This window comes from Schistocerca cancellata, chromosome 3 (assembly GCF_023864275.1).
Source record: "Schistocerca cancellata isolate TAMUIC-IGC-003103 chromosome 3, iqSchCanc2.1, whole genome shotgun sequence".
NCBI classification, from domain to species: domain Eukaryota; kingdom Metazoa; phylum Arthropoda; class Insecta; order Orthoptera; family Acrididae; genus Schistocerca; species Schistocerca cancellata.
In genome coordinates, this window is record NC_064628.1 from 952,240,104 (window position 1) to 952,260,097 (window position 19,994).

A 19,994-nucleotide genomic window follows, 5' to 3' on the forward strand; every position below is an offset into this window, starting at 1 on the left:
GGTTTAACTAGTTCTAAGTTCTAGGGGACTAATGACCTCAGCAGTTGAGTCCCATAGTGCTCAGAGCCATTTGAACCAATCTAAGCCGCAGGCGGTTTTTTGGATTACAAAAACCGGAAAAAAAGTGCGGCTTAGATTCGAGTAAATACGGTAATGCTCTCTGCCTCATGCCCCACATATCTTGGGGTGCACGTATCTTCTCCATCTTTACCATGCTCTGGTTTGGTAGAGACTAGATTATGACTGTCAGGTTTATGGCTCAGCGGATCCTTCCACTCTGAAACTACTTGACCCTGTTGATCATTATGGGCTGCTTCTGGCTATTATTGCCTTTCACATTAGTTGTGTTGACAGCCTCCTCGCAGAAGTGGGGATTCGCCATCTGCAAATACAACGGAGCCAACTCTTGATTTTGTACGCAATCACTATTTGATAATTTTCTGACCGTCCCGTATACCATGTCTTTCAAATGAGGGATGTCTCCCTCAAGATACCCCCCATCAAGTGGGATTGCTGGTTGGAATGTGCCTCGTTTCCCTCTGTTGAGGTCTCCATCTCCACACAGTGGAAAGTGATATGCGTAATTCTCCCCCCACCCCCTTCCCCTCCCCTGCTGCCCGCAGCTGCAAATGGTGCCTTGACCATAAATTGGGACCGACGTCACCCCTCTGGTATTCCAACGTCTTGTAAATTCCATACTTCAGGAGTTCCATGGTGTTACCATCTTCTACACTTATGCTTTCAAGACAATAAATAAGACGGGATATGCCTTTATGTCTCCTACTGGCACTACTATTGTCACCCTTTGGTCTCTGTTATCCATGACCTTCTCTCTGCCCTTGGCCATGCCATCTCCTCTGTTGACTTTCTCTGTGTCTCAAGTCACGTGGGCATCCCAGGGAATGAACTGGCTGGCTGACTGGCTAGAGATGCAGATACTTAACCTCCATTCCCTTTCACGATTCCAGGTGCAGATATGCGGATACACAACAAATCCCTTTTTGCGCAGAAGTGGAATGTTGTCTGGTGCACTACTGCTCTCAGAAATAAACTATGCACAATCAAGGAGACCGCTGCAATTTGGCACTCTTCCTTCTGCTCCTCTCTGAAGCATTTCACTCTCTTACAACGCCTATGCATTGGTCATACTACTCTCACCCATTGTTTCCTCTTGCATAATGAGTCACCCCCACAATTTGGTTATGAAGCCAGAGTGGCAGTATCCCATATATTGGTGGAATGTCCCCTTCTTTTTGCCCTTCATACTAAGTACAGCCTTCCGAATTCCTTGTCTTTAATATTAGCAGACGATGCATGGATGTTTGAAATGGTCCCCAGTTTCCTAAGTGAAAGTGGTTTTTGTTGTTGTTGGTATGGTCTTCAGTCCTGAGACTGGTTTGATGCAGCTCTCCATGCTACTCTATCCTGTGCAAGCTTCTTCATCTCCCAGTACCTACTGCAACCTACATCCTTCTGAATCTGCTTAGTGTATTCATCTCTTGGTCTCCCCCTACGATTTTTACCCTCCACGCTGCCCTCCAATACTAAATTGGTGATCCCTTGATGCCTCAGAACATGTCCTACCAACCGATCCCTTCTTCTGGTCAAGTTGTGCCACAAACTTCTCTTCTCCCCAATCCTATTCAATACTTCCTCATTAGTTATGTGATCTACCCATCTAATCTTCAGCATTCTTCTGTAGCACCACATTTCGAAAGCTTCTATTCTCTTCTTGTCCAAACTATTTACCGTCCGTGTTTCACTTCCATACATGGCTACACTCCATACAAATACTTTCAGAAATGACTTCCTGACACTTAAATCTATACTCGATGTTAACAAATTTCTCTTCTTCAGAAACGCTTTCCTTGCCATTGCCAGTCTACATTTTATATCCTCTCTATTTCGACCATCATCAGTTATTTTGCTCCCCAAATAGCAAAACTCCTTTACTACTTTAAGTGTCTCATTTCCTAATCTAATACCCTCAACATCACCCGACTTAATTCGACTACATTCCATTATCCTCGTTTTGCTTTTGTTGATGTTCATCTTATATCCTCTCTTCAAGACACCATCCATTCCATTCAACTGCTCTTCCAAGTCCTTTGCTGTCTCTGACAGAATTACAATGTCATCGGCGAACCTCAACGTTTTTATTTCTTCTCCATGGATTTTAATACCTACTCCGAATTTTTCTTTTGTTTCCTTTACTGCTTGCTCAATATACAGATTGAATAACATCGGGGAGAGGCTACAACCCTGTCTTACTCCCTTCTTAACCACTGCTTCCCTTTCATGTCCCTCGACTCTTATAACTGCCATCTGGTTTCAGTACAAATTGTAAATAGCCTTTCGCTCCCTGTATTTTACCCTTGCCACCTTTAGAATTTGAAAGAGAGTATTCCAGTCAACATTGTCAAAAGCTTTCTCTAAGTCTACAAATGCTAGAAACGTAGGTTTGCCTTTCCTTAATCTTTCTTCTAAGATAAGTCGTAAGGTCAGTATTGCCTCACGTGTTCCAACATTTCTACGGAATCCAAACTGATCTTCCCCGAGGTCGGCTTCTACCAGTTTTTCCATTCGTCTGTAAAGAATTCGTGTTAGTATTTTGCAGCTGTGGCTTATTAAACTGATTGTTCGGTAATTTTCACATCTGTCAACACCTGCTTTCTTTGGGATTGGAATTATTATATTCTTCTTGAAGTCTGAGGGTATTTCGCCTGTTTCATACATCTTGCTCACCAGATGGTAGAGTTTTGTCAGGACTGGCTCTCCCAAGGCCGTCAGTAGTTCCAATGGAATGTTGTCTACTCCGGGGGCCTTGTTTCGACTCAGGTCTTTCAGTGCTCTGTCAAACTCTTCACGCAGTATCGTATCTCCCATTTCGTCTTCATCTACATCCTCTTCCATTTCCATAATATTGTCCTCAAGTTCATCGCCCTTGTATAGACCCTCTATATACTCCTTCCACCTTTCTGCTTTCCCTTCATTGCTTAGAACTGGGTTTCTATCTGAGCTCTTGATGTTCATACAAGTGGTTCTCTTATCTCCAAAGGTCTCTTTAATTTTCCTGTAGGCAGTATCTATCTTACCCCTAGTGAGATAAGCCTCTACATCCTTACATTTGTCCTCTAGCCATCCCTGCTTAGCCATTTTGCACTTCCTGTCGATCTCATTTTTGAGACATTTGTATTCCTTTTTGCCTGCTTCACTTACTGCATTTTTATATTTTCTCCTTTCATCAATTAAATTCAATATTTCTTGTTACCCAAAGATTTCTACTAGCCCTCGTCTTTTGACCTACTTGATCCTCTGCTGCCTTCACTACTTCATCCCTCAAAGCTACCCATTCTTCTTCTACTGTATTTCTTTCCCCCATTCCTGTCAATTGTTCCCTTATGCTCTCCCTGAAACTCTGTACAACCTCTGGTTCTTTCAGTTTATCTAGGTCCCATCTCCTTAAATTCCCACCTTTTTGCAGTTTCTTCAGTTTTAATCTACAGGTCATAACCAACAGACTGTGGTCGGAGTCCACATCTGCCCCTGGAAATGTCTTACAATTTAAAACCTGGTTCCTAAATCTCTGTCTTACCATTATATAATCTATCTGATACCTTTTAGTATCTCCAGGGTTCTTCCATGTATACAACCTTCTATCATGATTCTTAAACCAAGTGTTAGCTATGATTAAGTTGTGCTCTGTGCAAAATTCTACCAGGCGGCTCCCTCTTTCATTTCTTAGCCCCAATCCATATTCACCTACTACGTTTCCGTCTCTCCCTTTTCCTACACTCGAATTCCAGTCACCCATGACTATTAAATTTTCGTCTCCCTTCACTATCTGAATAATTTCTTTTATTTCATCATACATTTCTTCAATTTCTTCATCATCTGCAGAGCTAGTTGGCAGATAAACTTGTACTACTGTAGTAGGTGTGGGCTTCGTATCTATCTTGGCCACAATAATGCGTTCACTATGCTGTTTGTAGTAGCTTACCCGCACTCCTATTTTCCTATTCATTATTAAACCTACTCCTGCATTACCCCTATTTGACTTTGTGTTTATAACCCTGTAGTCACCTGACCAGAAGTCTTGTTCCTCCTGCCACCGAACCTCACTAATTCCCACTATATCGAACTTTAACCTATCCATTTCCCTTTTTAAATTTTCTAACCTACCTGCCCGATTAAGGGATCTGACATTCCACGCTCCGATCCGTAGAACGCCAGTTTTCTTTCTCCTGATGACGACATCCTCTTGAGTAGTCCCCGCCCGGAGATCCGAATGGGGGACTATTTTACCTCCGGAATATTTTACCCCAGAGGACGCCATCATCATTTAATCATACAGTAAAGTTGCATGCCCTCGGGAAAAATTACGGCCGTAGTTTCCCCTTGCTTTCTGCCGTTCGCAGTACCAGCACAGCAAGGCCGTTTTGGTTATTGTTACAAGGCCAGATCAGTCAATCATCCAGACTGTTGCCCTTGCAACTACTGAAAAGTGGTTTTTATTTTCTATTATAAGGTTTTTCCTTTCCTCCTGGTTATGGTTGGGGCCTCTCATTTTGTTTTGTGTGTCTAGGGCCCCATGACCACTCCCTTTTGCAAAAACCACTCTTTTATCGCTCTGTTTTTCCAGTTTTTGGATTTGACCTAACCTTTTATGCCTTCCACTGTTTGTGTTTTTAGTTTCTCTGCTTTATAGTTTGACCCTTTGACTGGATCCACCCACTTTTCATAGATGCCTCTATCTTACAAACGTAACTTTTGAATTGCAATACTGATGACCTCACTGTTTAGTCCCATAACCCACCCCCCCCCCCCCCCCCCAAAAAAAAAAAATAAAAAAAAATAAAAAAAAAAAAAAATCCATCAATCAATCTGTCCACCCACTTTTTCTCTGTATGATGATTCAGCTGAGGATTGGGAAGCTTACAAAAAAGACTCGGACAGCGTTTTTTTCACTTTCAGTGTGACAGACTCGAATTTGAGCAAAGCCTTCGTCCTCTCATGAATTCCTCCTAAGATGTATGAATGACTGTGTCAGCTTGCCCCTGTATAAGAACCAGCAGCTCTTACTTTCAATCACATGTGCAGTTTATTGTACAACTACCATTGCTAACAAACGTATGTCATAGCAAAGCGAGTGAATTCTATTGATGCCACAAGATACCAAACCAGTTGTACAGAGGCTGGACAGCCGAACTTCACAGACTTAGCCATGTTTATTCATTACTGATGCCCATAATGACTCTTATGCACACTCTAAACCTGTTTATAACTGTTTACCTCTGGACAAGGAAGTGCACCAGAAGTCTTTACTCCTTGAAACCCCCACTCCTCGTTGGCAAAATTTTTTGCAAATAGCACAGTCTTTTGAAGTTTCTCGGGCTGACCAAATTGAAGGCTGGGATGATGCAGCAGTAGTGTCACAAGATGTACCCACTAGGATGACAGATAGCTTGCATAAGGAAGTGACAGTGCCAGCGGTAAAGATGAGTGTCCTGTGCCGAGCGAGCCAAGACCAGTGCAAGGAGCTGTGACCGCCACGGCTCCAGTGTCAGTGTTCTCTGTTTCAGTCTTGTCCTTTCCATTTTGTCCAGCACAAACATTCAGCATGCCCTAAGTGCTGGGCTACCTGTAATACTTTCCATAAGAAAGGCATGATCGTTTCCATGTGTCATTCGCCAAAGGTTGCTCAGGATATGGACATGGATGTAAGCTCTGTAACTCCAATGCTTGTGACCTCACCCAAATTGTTTGTTAAGTGTTTTTTGCCACAGACTTCAGCTACAGGTTGACACAGGTGCTGCAGTGATGTTATTGAATTCTTAAACATATATGAGTTTGGGCTCACCATGCAGAATGGTTACGCAGAAGCTGATCAGTTATAATATACAGAATATTGTGCTGTTGGGACAATTTACACCATCTGCCTCTTAAGTCGTTCCACTGCAGTTTTGGTGGTTGCTGATGCCAGTATTGAGAACTTGGCCAGGGTGGATGCATTTGTATTTTCTATCACCGATGCAGTTCACCTTATGTCTAGTCAGGTACTGTATTCCCAATTGGGAAGACTGTGTCAGTAGTTTTTGGACTTGTTTTTGGAAGGTATGAAAGCAGAATTGGAAAGACTTCAACCTTAGGAGTGGTGCAACCTCTTGTGGCTAGTGAATGGTTGTCCTCACTGGCTGTAGTTTGAAAACCTCGAGGAAACTTCACCTCTGTGATGACTTCAGTACTACTGTCAATGTTCATTCAATCATAGATACGTATCCTCTCCCACACCAGGAGCAACTGTTGGCAAAATATCAGGTGGCTAGTATTTTCCTAAAATTGATTTGTCTGAAACACATCTGCAGGTTCCTGTGGACGAGGAGTCTCGGCGAGTTCTGATTGTGAACACTCGTTTTGGTCTCTGTCAAGATTTGCATGTGTCTTTTGGTGTGACTAGCACCCCTATTTTTTTCCCTGCAATTTTTAGAGCAATTGATTATCCCTGTCTGGTTGCGTTAATTATCTGGATGATATTGTTGTCACGGGTTCCTCCACAGTCGATCACTTGAAAAATTTGCACTTTGTGTCCTGTCCTAGTCAGAAGGCTTGCAGTGTAGCCTCATGAAATCTCAATTTTTTCAGCTTTCTGTTGTTTATTTGGGGTTCGAGGTCTCACAGGATGGGGTCTGCCCTCTGGCCGACCATATGTCCACTGTTACGTCTCTGTTTTGCCCCTCGTCCACAAAGGAGCGTCAGGCCTTCCTAGGGGACGGATGCCTCGTCTCACCTTCCTGCATGTCCCGAACCCACCTTTGATCGTGAAGAATTGCTGTACTTTCATCTATATAGTGAAACACAGACCACGGTCGGGGGTTTTCCAATTACGAGCTAGTGCATAACAGCTGCCTTTGCTGCTGACCTGGTTTCCTGCCACACGGTTCACTTTGTTCAACAGGGCCGGCTAGAAAATCTGCCAGGTCGGGCTGTGGACCCTGTGTGCAACTACTTCTCCTTACAGTATTGCCTTCTGTTTTTGACAGTGTTCTGTTGTTGTCTACGGAAGACCCCTCTGCCACAGTAGTCGTTCACACCACTTTGTTAAGTGAGGTTCTGTGCCTTCTCCACCAGGGCCATTCGAGAGCTTCACACTATAAACTGCTAGCTAGGAGACATGTTTTTTGGCCAGTGATTAATGGTGAATTTTCTGCTTTGAGTAGCTTGTGAGCAGTGTGCCTGACAATAGGCAGCTCCCAGGGTGTCTCTGTCCCACTGCCCCACTCCATACCAGCCATAGGAATACATTCGTATAGAATTGGCGGCTCTCTTGTCAAATTCCTATTGCCTGGTTGTTGTAGGTATATTTTTCCCATTTCTGTACATTCTGTGGCGTGCATCGACATCAGTTGTGGTCATAATTCGTATACTTTTGAATAATGAGCCCCCAGTTTGTTTCTCACATCTTTCAGTTGTTAGTCCCATCACAGAATTTGTCACAGTATGGCTCTGCCATTCCAACCACAATCAAATTGTGAGGCAGAATGCCTAGTGCGTACATTCTAATTCCAAATGAAAAAGTTTGTTGTGGATTCTTTGCCGGACAATGCCCTTCCCCATTTCCTGACCACCAATCTCTCGACGCCTATCGAGGAGTGGAGCCCGGCCGAGTTGCTTCAGAGCTGGCAGCATACGTGCTCCTCCACCTTCTGCAGTCTGCGCTGCACCTGCCGTGATCGGTTTCTTGCAGCCGCTTTGTGCTGGGATCACAGGTGTGGGCCCAAGGGTTCAGTTGCCGGACCTGTACTCTGGTGCCCACCCGCCACACCGTCCCACCTCTGCCATCAGTACCGGCTAGCACTGTTCCAGATCTGATGGATGCGTCTCTCATCGGGCCACTGGCACCACCCCTGTCACGTGGGCACCCCCTTTGCACAAGGTTGTGCTGTAGCCTGCTACTAGGGCATGTGTGTGTGTGTGTGTGTGTGTGTGTGTGTGTGTGTGTGTGTGAGTGCAAATGCACTGAGTGTAGTTTTGCCACATGTGTGTACTTAAATCAGCTGCCAACTGTATCAGCAAGGGCCAGCCACTAGGGGCACCTGTAGGAGGTGTGCACAAGGCAAGGACTCTGCCACTCCATCTACTGGTGACTCACACCTATATGTTCGTGGAGCAGCACTGCTTCACTCTCACTATTTTCTTTTAGTTCCTACTGCTCACATCAGTTTTTCTGTTTATCACTTATGTTGCACCTTCTATATGATTCTTTTGTCATGTTATGCGTGGAGTCAAGAGAGGCTTATTTCCGTTATTGTTCAGAGGTTTAAGAATAAAGCTGTAGCCGGCCGGTGTGGCCTTGCGGTTCTAGGTGCTTCAGTCTGGAACCGCGTGACCGCTACGGTCGCAGGTTCGAATCCTTCCTCGGGCATGGATGTGTGTGATGTTCTTAGGTTAATTAGGTATCGGTTTCTTGTATTTCTTGGTTACTACAGCAGCTATTCAGAAGAGTCAGTAAAATTTTAGGTTATAATAAAGTGTGCAAAGTAACTGACTATCTCATTAAAGAGGGGCAGCTATTCATTGGGAGGATTAATATGGTGGAAATAGTGTACTTGAGCTGGTGTGTGTGTGTGTGTGTGTGTGTGTGTGTGTGTGTGTGTGTGTGTGTGTGTGTTTTACTGTCAGCCACGGGTCGGACTGGTAATGATTACTTTTCATTGCCGAGGAGCATATTAAAAATGACAGATCTCCAGTAAAAATATCCCATGCATTGTGTGTGTAGTCATCAGTATCCTAATCCTAATAACAAAATTACACTTGGACCACAGGCTTCAACAAAACAGTTTGTAACAGACATCATCTGGTTGATATTTTACCACTGTTGTAGTGGAAAATTGTCGTTTCCGCAAGAGCATCACTGGAGCAGTCTCCCAGACACTAGACCTATACAAAAGTGTGACTGTTCTACAGTTATCAGCCTGAACTGTTTGAGGTCACAATGGAAGAATTCTCCAAAGAAAGTTATGATAAAAAAGAACTGAATAGCAGGAATTTTGAAACCTGCGTATTGGTGTCAAGAAATCTGCACCCTTTTTTAGTGAAGCTCAGGCAGAGCCAGCAAACTGAATTCTGATACCCCCCCGCACTCTCTGGGATACCTGACATCCATGTTGTGTGATTCAGGAAGTGGATTCTGTTTGAAGTGATTGGGTTATGGAAAACATCAAAGACATCCTCAATGACTGCGTGAAGAACGGAGCTCTCACCTAAGCAGTGTACTGTTTAAAAGGACGACATAAAACTGTGTTATGTGTACTGCACTAAGATAAAAGATTATTTTTTGTTTTATTTTATCTTATTCAGCTTTATTTTCATTTATTTCCAAAATAATGGAACCTGATTTACTACACTATGCATAAGTGAAACATTTTCTTTCAGTTTGGTTGGTACACAAGGAGGATCTCCCTGGCTGGGATCTATAAAATGACGGAACTCTACATGATACAAGATAAATCAGATGGTTTCCAGGAAACGTGGCAATTCCTGCGTAGACGAATTGATGATGCCGAGAGGTTACATACGTATCTGCACCAGTCAGAAGAAGCGTCGACCATAGCTCGAGAAACTGCTACTGCTGCTTTTATCACAGTAAGAGAAATGTGTTTTGAATACCTCTATCCAGTTATAATTTAGTCTGTCACCATGTTTAAGAATTTGACAATTTCAGTAGTGATATAAACTGGTATTTTTACTCCTTACTCTGGACTGGTGGCATTTAATTTCATTACTCACTGCTTTTAGTTCCAAAACATGATTAAAAAGGAGCTGTACAGTACCTATGTTATTGTGAGAAGTAACCAAAGAAATTCAAATTCCCACCACCACATCTGTCTTAAGTTTTCCAATTTTTCCATAAATCACTAGTATCCAGTGCCAGTCTAATTCTTCAAACAAAATTCTGACCAAATTCCTTCTCCGTCCTTGCCAACACTGGAATTGTGCTCTTCTCATTAATAATGTTGATAGATTTATTTTTGTAGAGTGTCCACCTTGCGCAAAACACTATTTTTGTCTTTTATTTCTCAGACATGTTTCACTGAAGTTTCAGCCTCATCAGTGGGCTTTCATTGTCTTTCTTGTTGCCACATGCTGAGGAAAGCAGAAAAAATGACAAACTGTGGAGAAAACAACTGCAATAAAAAAACATAAAAATCCAAGAAAACCACAGCATGTGGTAACAAAAAAGATAATAAAAGCCCACTGATGATACCAAAATGGCAGCAGAATGTTGGGGAAATAAAAGAAAAGATAAAAAATTATGTGTTGCTCAAGGTAGATCCTCTCCAAAAACAAAGCTATTTGTAAGTCAACAAGGACAGAAGAGGTTCAATCTCAAGATGAATAATGTTGATATCTACAAAATATTAAACTCAAATCTTTCCTCCTTTCATATGAAAAGGTAGTTAAACTGCAATAAACACTGAAGAAAGACAAAAAGGAGCTGAAGATTTCTGAAATCAAATTTCTAAGATTTTTGGTGTGTGTGTGTGTGTGTGTGTGTGTCTTTTCAGTTACAGGAAAAGAACAAGAATACATTTATCTCTTGAAAGTGAAGGCAAAAATGGGAAATACATTCAAAGAGATTAACTGATGGGGTTAAACTGACGTGCTTGCGAGCAAACGCTTCAGGAGCAAGCAGTTTATATATACAATTAAGTTTCCACCATCCCCTTCCATTCCCCTGCCATCTAAAATCTCTCCCCCTCCACTCCCACCCTCCCTCCACACAGTCCATCCCCACTGCACCACCCCGAGTCCATGCTCCCCCCCCCCTTTCCAGTCCAACACGATTACCCCCACACCCACTCCCAGTCCATCACCATCACCCCCACAACCACTCCCAGTCCATCACCATCACCATCACCCCCACTCCCAGTCCATCCCCATCTGGCCCACACCCCTTGCCACCAGTCCCCAGTCCACCCCGTCGCCACCAGTCCCCAGTCCACCCCCTAGCCCCCACTCCCAGTCCACCCCCTCACCCTCACTCCACCCCCCACCCCACACACTCCTTCCCTCTCCCCACTCCCCTTCTCTGTCCCTACCCCTCTCTGCACTGTGATTAACACACTGTGTAAGTAGGCTGTTTATGTTTTCTTTATGTAAGTAGGCAGTTTATATTTTCTTATTGCCAACGTTACGTAGCGCTCTATATAAAAATCACTGGCTGTGCTGTGTGCAGTCTGTGGCTAGTTTGCATTCTTGTCTGCCATTGTAATGTTAGGCAGCGGCAGCTAGATGTGAACAGTGCGTAGCGTTGCGCAGTTGGAGGTGAGCCGCCAGCAGTGGTGGATGTGAGGAGAGAGATGGCGGAGTTTTGTAATTTGTCATGAACTGCTATATACACTCCTGGAAATTGAAATAAGAACACCGTGAATTCATTGTCCCAGGAAGGGGAAACTTTATTGACGCATTCCTGGGGTCAGATACATCACATGATCACACTGACAGACCCACAGGCACATAGACACAGGCAACAGAACATGCACAATGTCGGCACTAGTACAGTGTATATCCACCTTTCGCAGCAATGCAGGCTGCTATTCTCCCATGGAGACTATCGTAGAGATGCTGGATGTAGTCCTGTGGAACGGCTTGCCATGCCATTTCCACCTGGCGCCTCAGTTGGACCAGCATTCGTGCTGGACGTGCAGACCGCGTGAGACGATGCTTCATCCAGTCCCAAACATGCTCAATGGGGGACAGATCCGGAGATCTTGCTGGCCAGGGTAATTGACTTACACCTTCTAGAGCACATTGGGTGGCACGGGATACATGCGGACGTGCATTGTCCTGTTGGAACAGCAAGTTCCCTTGCCGGTCTAGGAATGGTAGAACGATGGGTTCGATGACGGTTTGGATGTACCGTGCATTATTCAGTGTCCCCTCGACGATCACCAGTGGTGTACGGCCAGTGTAGGAGATCGCTCCCCACACCATGATGCCGGGTGTTGGCCCTGTGTGCCTCGGTCGTATGCAGTCCTGATTGTGGCGCTCACCTGCACGGCGCCAAACACGCATACGACCATCATTGGCACCAAGGCAGAAGCGACTCTCATCGCTGAAGACGGCACGTCTCCATTCGTCCCTCCATTCACGCCTGTCGCGACACCACTGGAGGTGGCCTGCACGATGTTGGGGCGTGAGCGGAAGACGGCCTAACGGTGTGCGGGACCGTAGCCCAGCTTCATGGAGACGGTTGCGAATGGTCCTCGCCGATACCCCAGGAGCAACAGTGTCCCTAATTTGCTGGGAAGTGGCGCTGCGGTCCCCTACGGCACTGCGTAGGATCCTACGGTCTTGGCGTGCATCCGTGCGTCGCTGCGGTCCGGTCCCAGGTCGACGGGCACGTGCACCTTCCGCCGACCACTGGCGACAACATCGATGTACTGTGGAGACCTCACGCCCCACGTGTTGAGCAATTCGGCGGTACGTCCACCCGGCCTCCCGCATGCCCACTATACGCCCTCGCTCAAAGTCCGTCAACTGCACATACGGTTCACGTCCACGCTGTCGCGGCATGCTACCAGTGTTAAAGACTGCGATGGAGCTCCGTATGCCACGGCAAACAGGCTGACACTGACGGCGGCGGTGCACAAATGCTGCGCAGCTAGCGCCATTCGACGGCCAACACCGCGGTTCCTGATGTGTCCGCTGTGCCGTGCGTGTGATCATTGCTTGTACAGCCCTCTCGCAGTGTCCGGAGCAAGTATGGTGGGTCTGACGCACCGGTGTCAATGTGTTCTTTTTTCCATTTCCAGGAGTGTATATTATGACTATTAAGGTAAATACATTGTTTGTTCTCTATTAATATCTTTCATTTGCTAACTATGCCTATCAGTAGTTAGTGCCTTCCGTAGTTTGAATCTGTTATTTAGCTGGCAGTAGTGGCGCTCGCTGTATTGCAGTAGTTCGAGTAACGGAGATTTTTGGTAAGGTAAGTGATTTGTGAAAGGTATAGATTAATGTTAGTCAGGGCCATTCTTTTGTAGGGATTTTTGAAAGTCAGACTGCGTTGCGCTAAAAAATATTGTGTGTCACTTTAGTGAAAGTTTGAGTACGTTCAGTTTTGCTCAGCTGTTTGAAAAGCAAATAGTGTAAGAGGTTTATCAGCACAGTCGTGTATAATTGTTCTAAGGGGACGTTTCAACTGGAATCACATTTGGCAGAAGCAGGGTTTTAATTCCTGTGGAGCCCTCGAGATGTAGCTCTTACATGGTTTCCTTAAACTTTCTTTGTGACAAGCAATATTGAGGGAATAGTATGTCTTCAGCCTTTACAAATATGATGGCAATGTTACTGGTGACAATGCCACTGTAGCGGAGTTCCTAAACATGATTTTCCAAAATTCCTTCACCAATGAAGATTAAGTAGAATTCAAAACTTCAGATCAAGAACAGCTGCAACATTAGTAATTTGGAAGTAGAGAACCTCAGTGCAGTGAAATCAATTAATAAAGGTAAATCTTCTGGTCCAGCCTGTACACCAGTTACGTTCCTTTGGAGTATGCTCATGAAATTGCTCCATTTTTGGCCATTGTGTACAAACCAACAGTTAGATGAAGCATTTGTGCCTAAAGACTGAAAAGAGCATTATGACCACCATCCTCCTATCGATGTAAATCAATCCAGGCGATAGCAGCATTATCGATGTAAACCCATCCAGGCAATAGCAGTATCACCTGGTGAGGAATGACTTCTTGTCATACACACACACATGGTGCATGTAGGTGTAGTATCAGTGAGCATACTGTCTGTGTGTAGCATGGGGAATTCTTGTGATCTATCTGAATTTGACCGCATTGGCCCAGAGGCTTGGCACGAGCATTTCGGAAACGGCACAACTTGAGGGGCGTTCGAGGAGTGCTGTGATGAGTGTCTTCAACACGTGGTGAAACCAACTTGATACATCATGGGGCTGGGCAGCTACTCCTCGTTACAGGTGTCAGATGTCACAGGCTGGGCAGGCTGGTAAAATAGGACAGTGGGCAAACTGTTGTCGGAACTAACATCAGACTCTAATTCTAGGCATAGTACAAGTGTGTCTGTACACAAAGTGCACTGAACTCTCCTAACGATTAGCCTCTGCAGCTGACAACCCATGCATGTGCCAAAATTAACACCACAACATCGGCAACCACAACTGAAATGCGCATACAATCTGTAGTGGACTGACAAGACAGCCAGTCCACAGTGGCGGGTAACCTAAAGGCACGCGTTTACACACGCCGGCTGGCGTTAGGTCTGAAACAGGATACGTAATGAATGCTATAAAGAAAAGTACGTAGCTGCTGGAATACTTAACTTTAATCCATCATTTGTATACAGCATTCTGGATGATACAAGTGAGACTCTCTCTAGAAATGGTTAATGGTGCCTTGCTAGGTCGTAGCCATGGACTTAGCTGAAGGCTATTCTAACTGTCTCTCGGCAAATGAGAGAAAGGCTTCGTCAGTGTAGTCGCTAGCAAAGTCGTTGTACAACTGGGGCGAGTGCTAGTACGTCTCTCTAGACCTGCCGTGTGGTGGCGTTTAGTCTGCAATTACTGACAGTGGCGACGCGCGGGTCCGACATGTACTAATGGACCGCGGCCGATTTAAAGCTACCACCTAGCAAGTGTGGTGTCTGGCGGTGACACCACACAATCACTGGCACTCGACGTTGGTTCAGTGGCCCAGTGTTGCACAGTCCGATGAATCCTGATACTTTCTTCATCATGCTGATTGGAGGACATGAATCTGTCGTCTTGCAGGGGAGCAGCTCCTTGATACCTGTACTTCAGGATGGGAAAAAGCTGGTGGCGGCTCCATTATGCTCTAAGGAACATTCACATGGCCATCCTTAGGCCCAATGGATCACGTGTAAGGCACCATGATGGCCAACGAGTATCGTACGTTGGTTTCAGACCACATACACCCCTTCTTGACGATAATATTTCCTGATTGGAGTGGCATTTTTCAACAAGATAATACACCATGTCACAAGGCCAGTAGTGTAAAGGATTAGTTGGAGGAACACAGTGGCGAGCTCCAATTGATGTGCTGATCCCCCAACTCGCCAGGTATGAACTCAGTCGAGCACATCTGGGATGTGATTGAATGTGGTGTCAGAACTCATCGCCCCATCCCTGAAATTTACGGGAATAAGCTGACTTGCGTGTGCAGATGTGGTGCTAACTCCCTCCAGCAACCGACCAAGGCGTCACTGCTTCCATGCCACGAAGTATTGGCGCTGTTTTCTGTGCCAAAGGTGGACATACCGGCTGTTACGTAGTTGGTCATAATGCTCTGGCTGGTCAGTGTAAATAGAATTGAATTATACACCCGTAGCATTGGTATTGATTTGCAGTAGGATTTTGGAACATATTCTGTGTTCCAACATTATGAAATACCTTGAAAAAATGAGTTATTGACACACAACCAGCACAGGTCAGAACTAGTAGTAGCATCGTGACATTAAGCCATCGGAGGTGTGCTCGATGCAGATGGGGTGACCTTGCTACTGTCGGTTGACTGCCGATGTCCACTTAGAGCACGAGACAAACCTGCAGGCCCAGATAGTGAGCCTGGGTAGGATAGCTGCAAGGTGGGTGCCTGAGGGCAGCTGGGCATTGGCTTGAGCAGATGAAGTAGCATACCAGGCTGGAGGTGTGAAGCAGCTTTGCCAGGGTGCTTTCTCCGAGTGGAGTGAACCTATATGAACTGAAGAACCTATTGAGGGCTTCCTTGGGAGAAGACAGAGTAATTTATTTCTTTCACGTGGGCTTTGAATGTACAGACCAGCTGATCCGCCTCTCCATTGTACTGAGAATGAAAGGGAGGAGCAGCAACATGCTGGGTGCCACACTTTGTACATAAATTTTCAAAGCCTTGAGACAGAAACTGTGCATCATTTTCGATTAGAAGTACATACGGAAATCCTCCTAAGGGAAAAAATCTTTGAGAGGGCAGTGAGTGAAGCTGCCGTGAATGTGGACCGGCAACGAACCATGTAAGGCAACTTTGAGAAAGCATCAACTTCTACAAGCCAAAAGAAGGTAAGGAACGGACCCTTAATATGAGCATGAAAACACTCATATACGCGCTGGAAGGTGGGGATGGGGAAAGAGAGGCCCGTGGTGCTGCTTAATGGATAGTTCACTGCAGGCAGGCTCTCACAACTTGTTTGACCTCATTGCCAATAACCAGCCAAAACCCATGGCAGTGGGACAGCTATTTTGTATGAGAAGCACCCCAGTGGTCCAGGTGGACAAGATACATGACATCCCACTGCAGTACAGAGGAGATAGAAACCCTGGGCACTGGCTGTTCAATAGCCAACAGTAACACACCATCAAGAACTGAGAGGCAGTGCCAGAAAGCATAATAATTAGCAAAGGATACAACACTCAGCCTGATGATTTATATGGCCAGCCATGGTGTTAAAACTGAACAAACTGACATAAGACAGGATTGGCTATGACAGCAGCTGGAGTTTTGGGGTTCAATTTGTAAATGGAAATACAACAATTCATCCTGATCAAATTCTGGATCGGGGCCAGCTGGCAATCGACAAAGAGCATCCTCATTAATGTTTTCTGCTGTGCGTACATAGTTACAGTGTGACAAAAACAGAGCCCAGCATTGCATGCAGTGGGCCACTTCGTTCGGTAAAGATGCTGAAGAACTGAAAGGAGAGACGAGAAGTTTATGATCAGTAATCAAATGAAATTGTATAGGAAAACATGAAATTTTTTTGAGTATGCTTCTTTTTCTGTTTGTAAGTAACACTGTTGCACCTGATTCAGAGTTTCGGAAGTGTACGCAATAGAGCGTTTAGAAATATCTGTGCGTTTGTCCACAAGAACAACCCCAAGGCCATATTGGGAGGTGTCTATGGGCAAAACAAGAGGTTTGCCTAGTTGGAAGGTAACTGAGCAAGGTGCCGAGGGTAATTTTGATCTTAACAGGGTAAAAGCATGCTCGCAGGTGAGTGACCAGTGAAAAGGAATGTCTTTTTCATAAGAGAGCATGAAGTGACCGGGACAGTGTGGCTGCACCAGGAAGAAATTTATGGTCATATGCAATTTTTCCAAGAAAGGCTTGCAACTCTTCGATAAAATCGGGATGTGGGAAAGCTGCAATGGCATTCATTCTGGCATAATGACTTAATGCCAGCACAGGAGACTTCAAATCAGAAGCAGACAATAGAAGGCTGAAAAAACTGTGACTTGCCCAACCAGCAGCCTGTAGCACTGTGAACAAGGCACAAAGCTTCCATAGATGTTCATCAATTGATGAACCTGAGATCACAATACGATCCAGGCAGCTCTCACACCCCAGTATGGAGGCCTCGAGTTGCTCCAAAACTCGTTGGAAAGTGGCAGGAGCACTAGCCACTTCGAATTACAGATGCTGGTTTTGATATAACACAAAGGGGGTATTCATTTCAAAGACACCTTTGAAATCATCATTCAAAGGGTGTTGTAATTAGGTTTCTGACAAGTGTATTTTGAAAGAATTTCGGCCCTTAGAAAGCTGTGCTAAGACTTTCCAGAATGAGATATTCACTCTGCAGCAGAGTATACGCTGATATGAAACTTCCTGAAAGATTAAAACTGTGTGCCGGACTGAGACTCGAACTCGGGACCCTTGCCTTTCACGGGCAAGTGCTAAGAGTTCATCTGGATGGGGTAAGGAATAGGTATCAATAATAGACTGTGAGTTTACATACACTTTAAAATCACGACAGAGCAGAAGGTTACTGTTAGATGCAACTACCAAAAGAGTAAACCATTCACTAGAAGAGACATAAGTCAATCTGTTTCCAATTTTACTTGCTCCTCTAAAAGCTATTGGGACTAGGCAGGCATGAAACAAATGAGGTCTTGCCATTAGTTTCATTGTGATGTGAGCCTCGAAACTGGTACCACACTCTAAACCTTCCTAAAATAGCAAGGAATATTCAGAACAGAGTGCATCCAGTTGTTGGTCCAGAACTTGACCTGATACCAGATGCGCTTCTTCAGAAATAGAGAACACAAAAATTTTAAAGGCTTCTAACTCAAATAAGTTTTTAGTATTGGCATGATCCACTGTTAGAAAGGTCCAAGACCAAACAACTGCTTCGAACACTGTGGAAGTAGAAAACTGTCCTAATATGGATATTTGTTGTTTGTTGTAACTCACCAACCAGTGGGAGACAGTGGACAACACCAGTGATCCGAGGACCGGATGGGTCTGAGAATTTGAGTGGCTGCTGCTTACATGTCCACTTGCATTTTTAACATATTACCTATCACACGTACTTCAATGTAGATTTGTTTGCAGACACAGTATGCCCCACCCCCTTTTTTTTTTACAGTGGTTGCCTGTCGCCCAATGCTTTGGGCACGTGGCCTGCTCATGTTGAGCAAAACAATAAAGGCATGACGGAAGAGGAGCACATGGCGGCTCTTGTGACACTGACTGCTACTGCTGCATCTGTTGCTACATAGCACGGTGCTGCGCCCTGCAGCTGTAGTTACGCATCCACTACATTGTCCCCCCCATCCGTGAGCTAACAAATGGCAGCCGAGGAGGAGAGGAAACAACGGTGGCTCTTTCACACCGTGCTTCTGTCTGATTTTGTGCTGCCCTAGATACTTAAAGCGACTGAGCAATGTTAAGAACATCTGTGGATTTTCATTTTGTAAAGCATGTTCACAAACTTCCCTGTCAGAGGCGAAGCATATTATAGTATCAAAAACCATTGAATCAGCAGATGAGGCCCTGGGGGTCTCAGTAACTGCCACAACAGCTAAGCCCGTGAAGTTCCACTGCCCGAGCTCTGTACGATTGTTGTGACTGCGTTTGATAATGGTAGAACTTGACGCATGCAGCTATAACGTGAATATGTTTGCTATGATAATTAGAGAAATGACACGTTTCATCAAAAAAAGCGACTGGCAGGTTCCTGAAGAGGAGCCACCTGACAAAAGGTGATAAACATAAGGAGAAAGGCATGACAAAAATAAAGCCCGACACAACTTGAGGTCGACAACTCCAAAAGCTTGAAAATCTTTCACAGAATCGTCAGAGGAAACAGTGCGGGCTGCGTCAGTGATGTTAGAACTTGGCTCATCAGTGGGGCTGCCAAATTATTTAGTGCTACGGAGAGAGTCTGGTGCTGGTTTGCGAGAGCTCACTGTTGTTCAGTAACAGACTGAAGAACTCCTTCCACTTACATGTATACTGAACCAAAGAAATGAAACACACGGAGTAGAATACCGCACTCATCGCCAAGTATGTTATAATATTGTACAGGCATAAATCGGAAGTAACACCGACCACGTTTTATTCTGCTTCCACATAAAGTGACCCACAATGACACTGAATGAAGTATAGAACAGTTCAAAGTCTTGTATCTATAGACCACATCAATATACAGTCTTGTAAGTGAGCATACAATAAGCAAGTAAACATAAGTGAGGCCGAGAGCCCAGCACGTGGGGATTTTATCGGGTTGTTGAGCATACGGCACAGCGCTTGCTGTGCTATCTGTCCACATTGTGAGGCAATCACTCTAGGCTGGCCACGGAGCCACTTGTACCACACACCGTTTACTACGCACGCTCACACTATATATAGGATTACAACAGTTTGCCTGTGTTATATTGCTTGATCCGAGTGAAGCATTTGACAATGCATCACTGCATCACATGATATCCTAATATCTAAATTTGAGCAATATTGTATCTAGGACAATGAACCATAATTCACGATTAATCAAAATGTATCTAATTTTGTTTGCCGGAGGACTGGATGTTCGTGTTGTCCTTAATTATTTCATCTTCTCTTTGTCCCAAAGATTTGATTTGCACAGACAGACACACTTAACAAGAATGCTTGGAGTATTGCAGATTTCACACAAAGTGCCTCTTCAGAAGTAATCTTCACTTGTTCCCACAGTTACTCTCACTGA

At 44.8% G+C, this 19,994-nt stretch overlaps 1 protein-coding gene across 2 annotated transcripts in view; it reads left to right on the forward strand.

Annotated features, from left to right (window-relative positions):
* Nucleotides 1-19,994, forward strand: part of LOC126176015 (ubiquinone biosynthesis protein COQ9, mitochondrial) — a 198,353-nt gene that overhangs the window by 154,749 nt on the left and 23,610 nt on the right. For both annotated transcript variants that reach the window (XM_049923137.1, XM_049923138.1), the window contains exon 5: nucleotides 9,433-9,642. In XM_049923137.1, coding sequence (XP_049779094.1) covers nucleotides 9,433-9,642 — 210 coding nt within the window. The remainder of the gene's footprint in view (nucleotides 1-9,432; nucleotides 9,643-19,994) is intronic.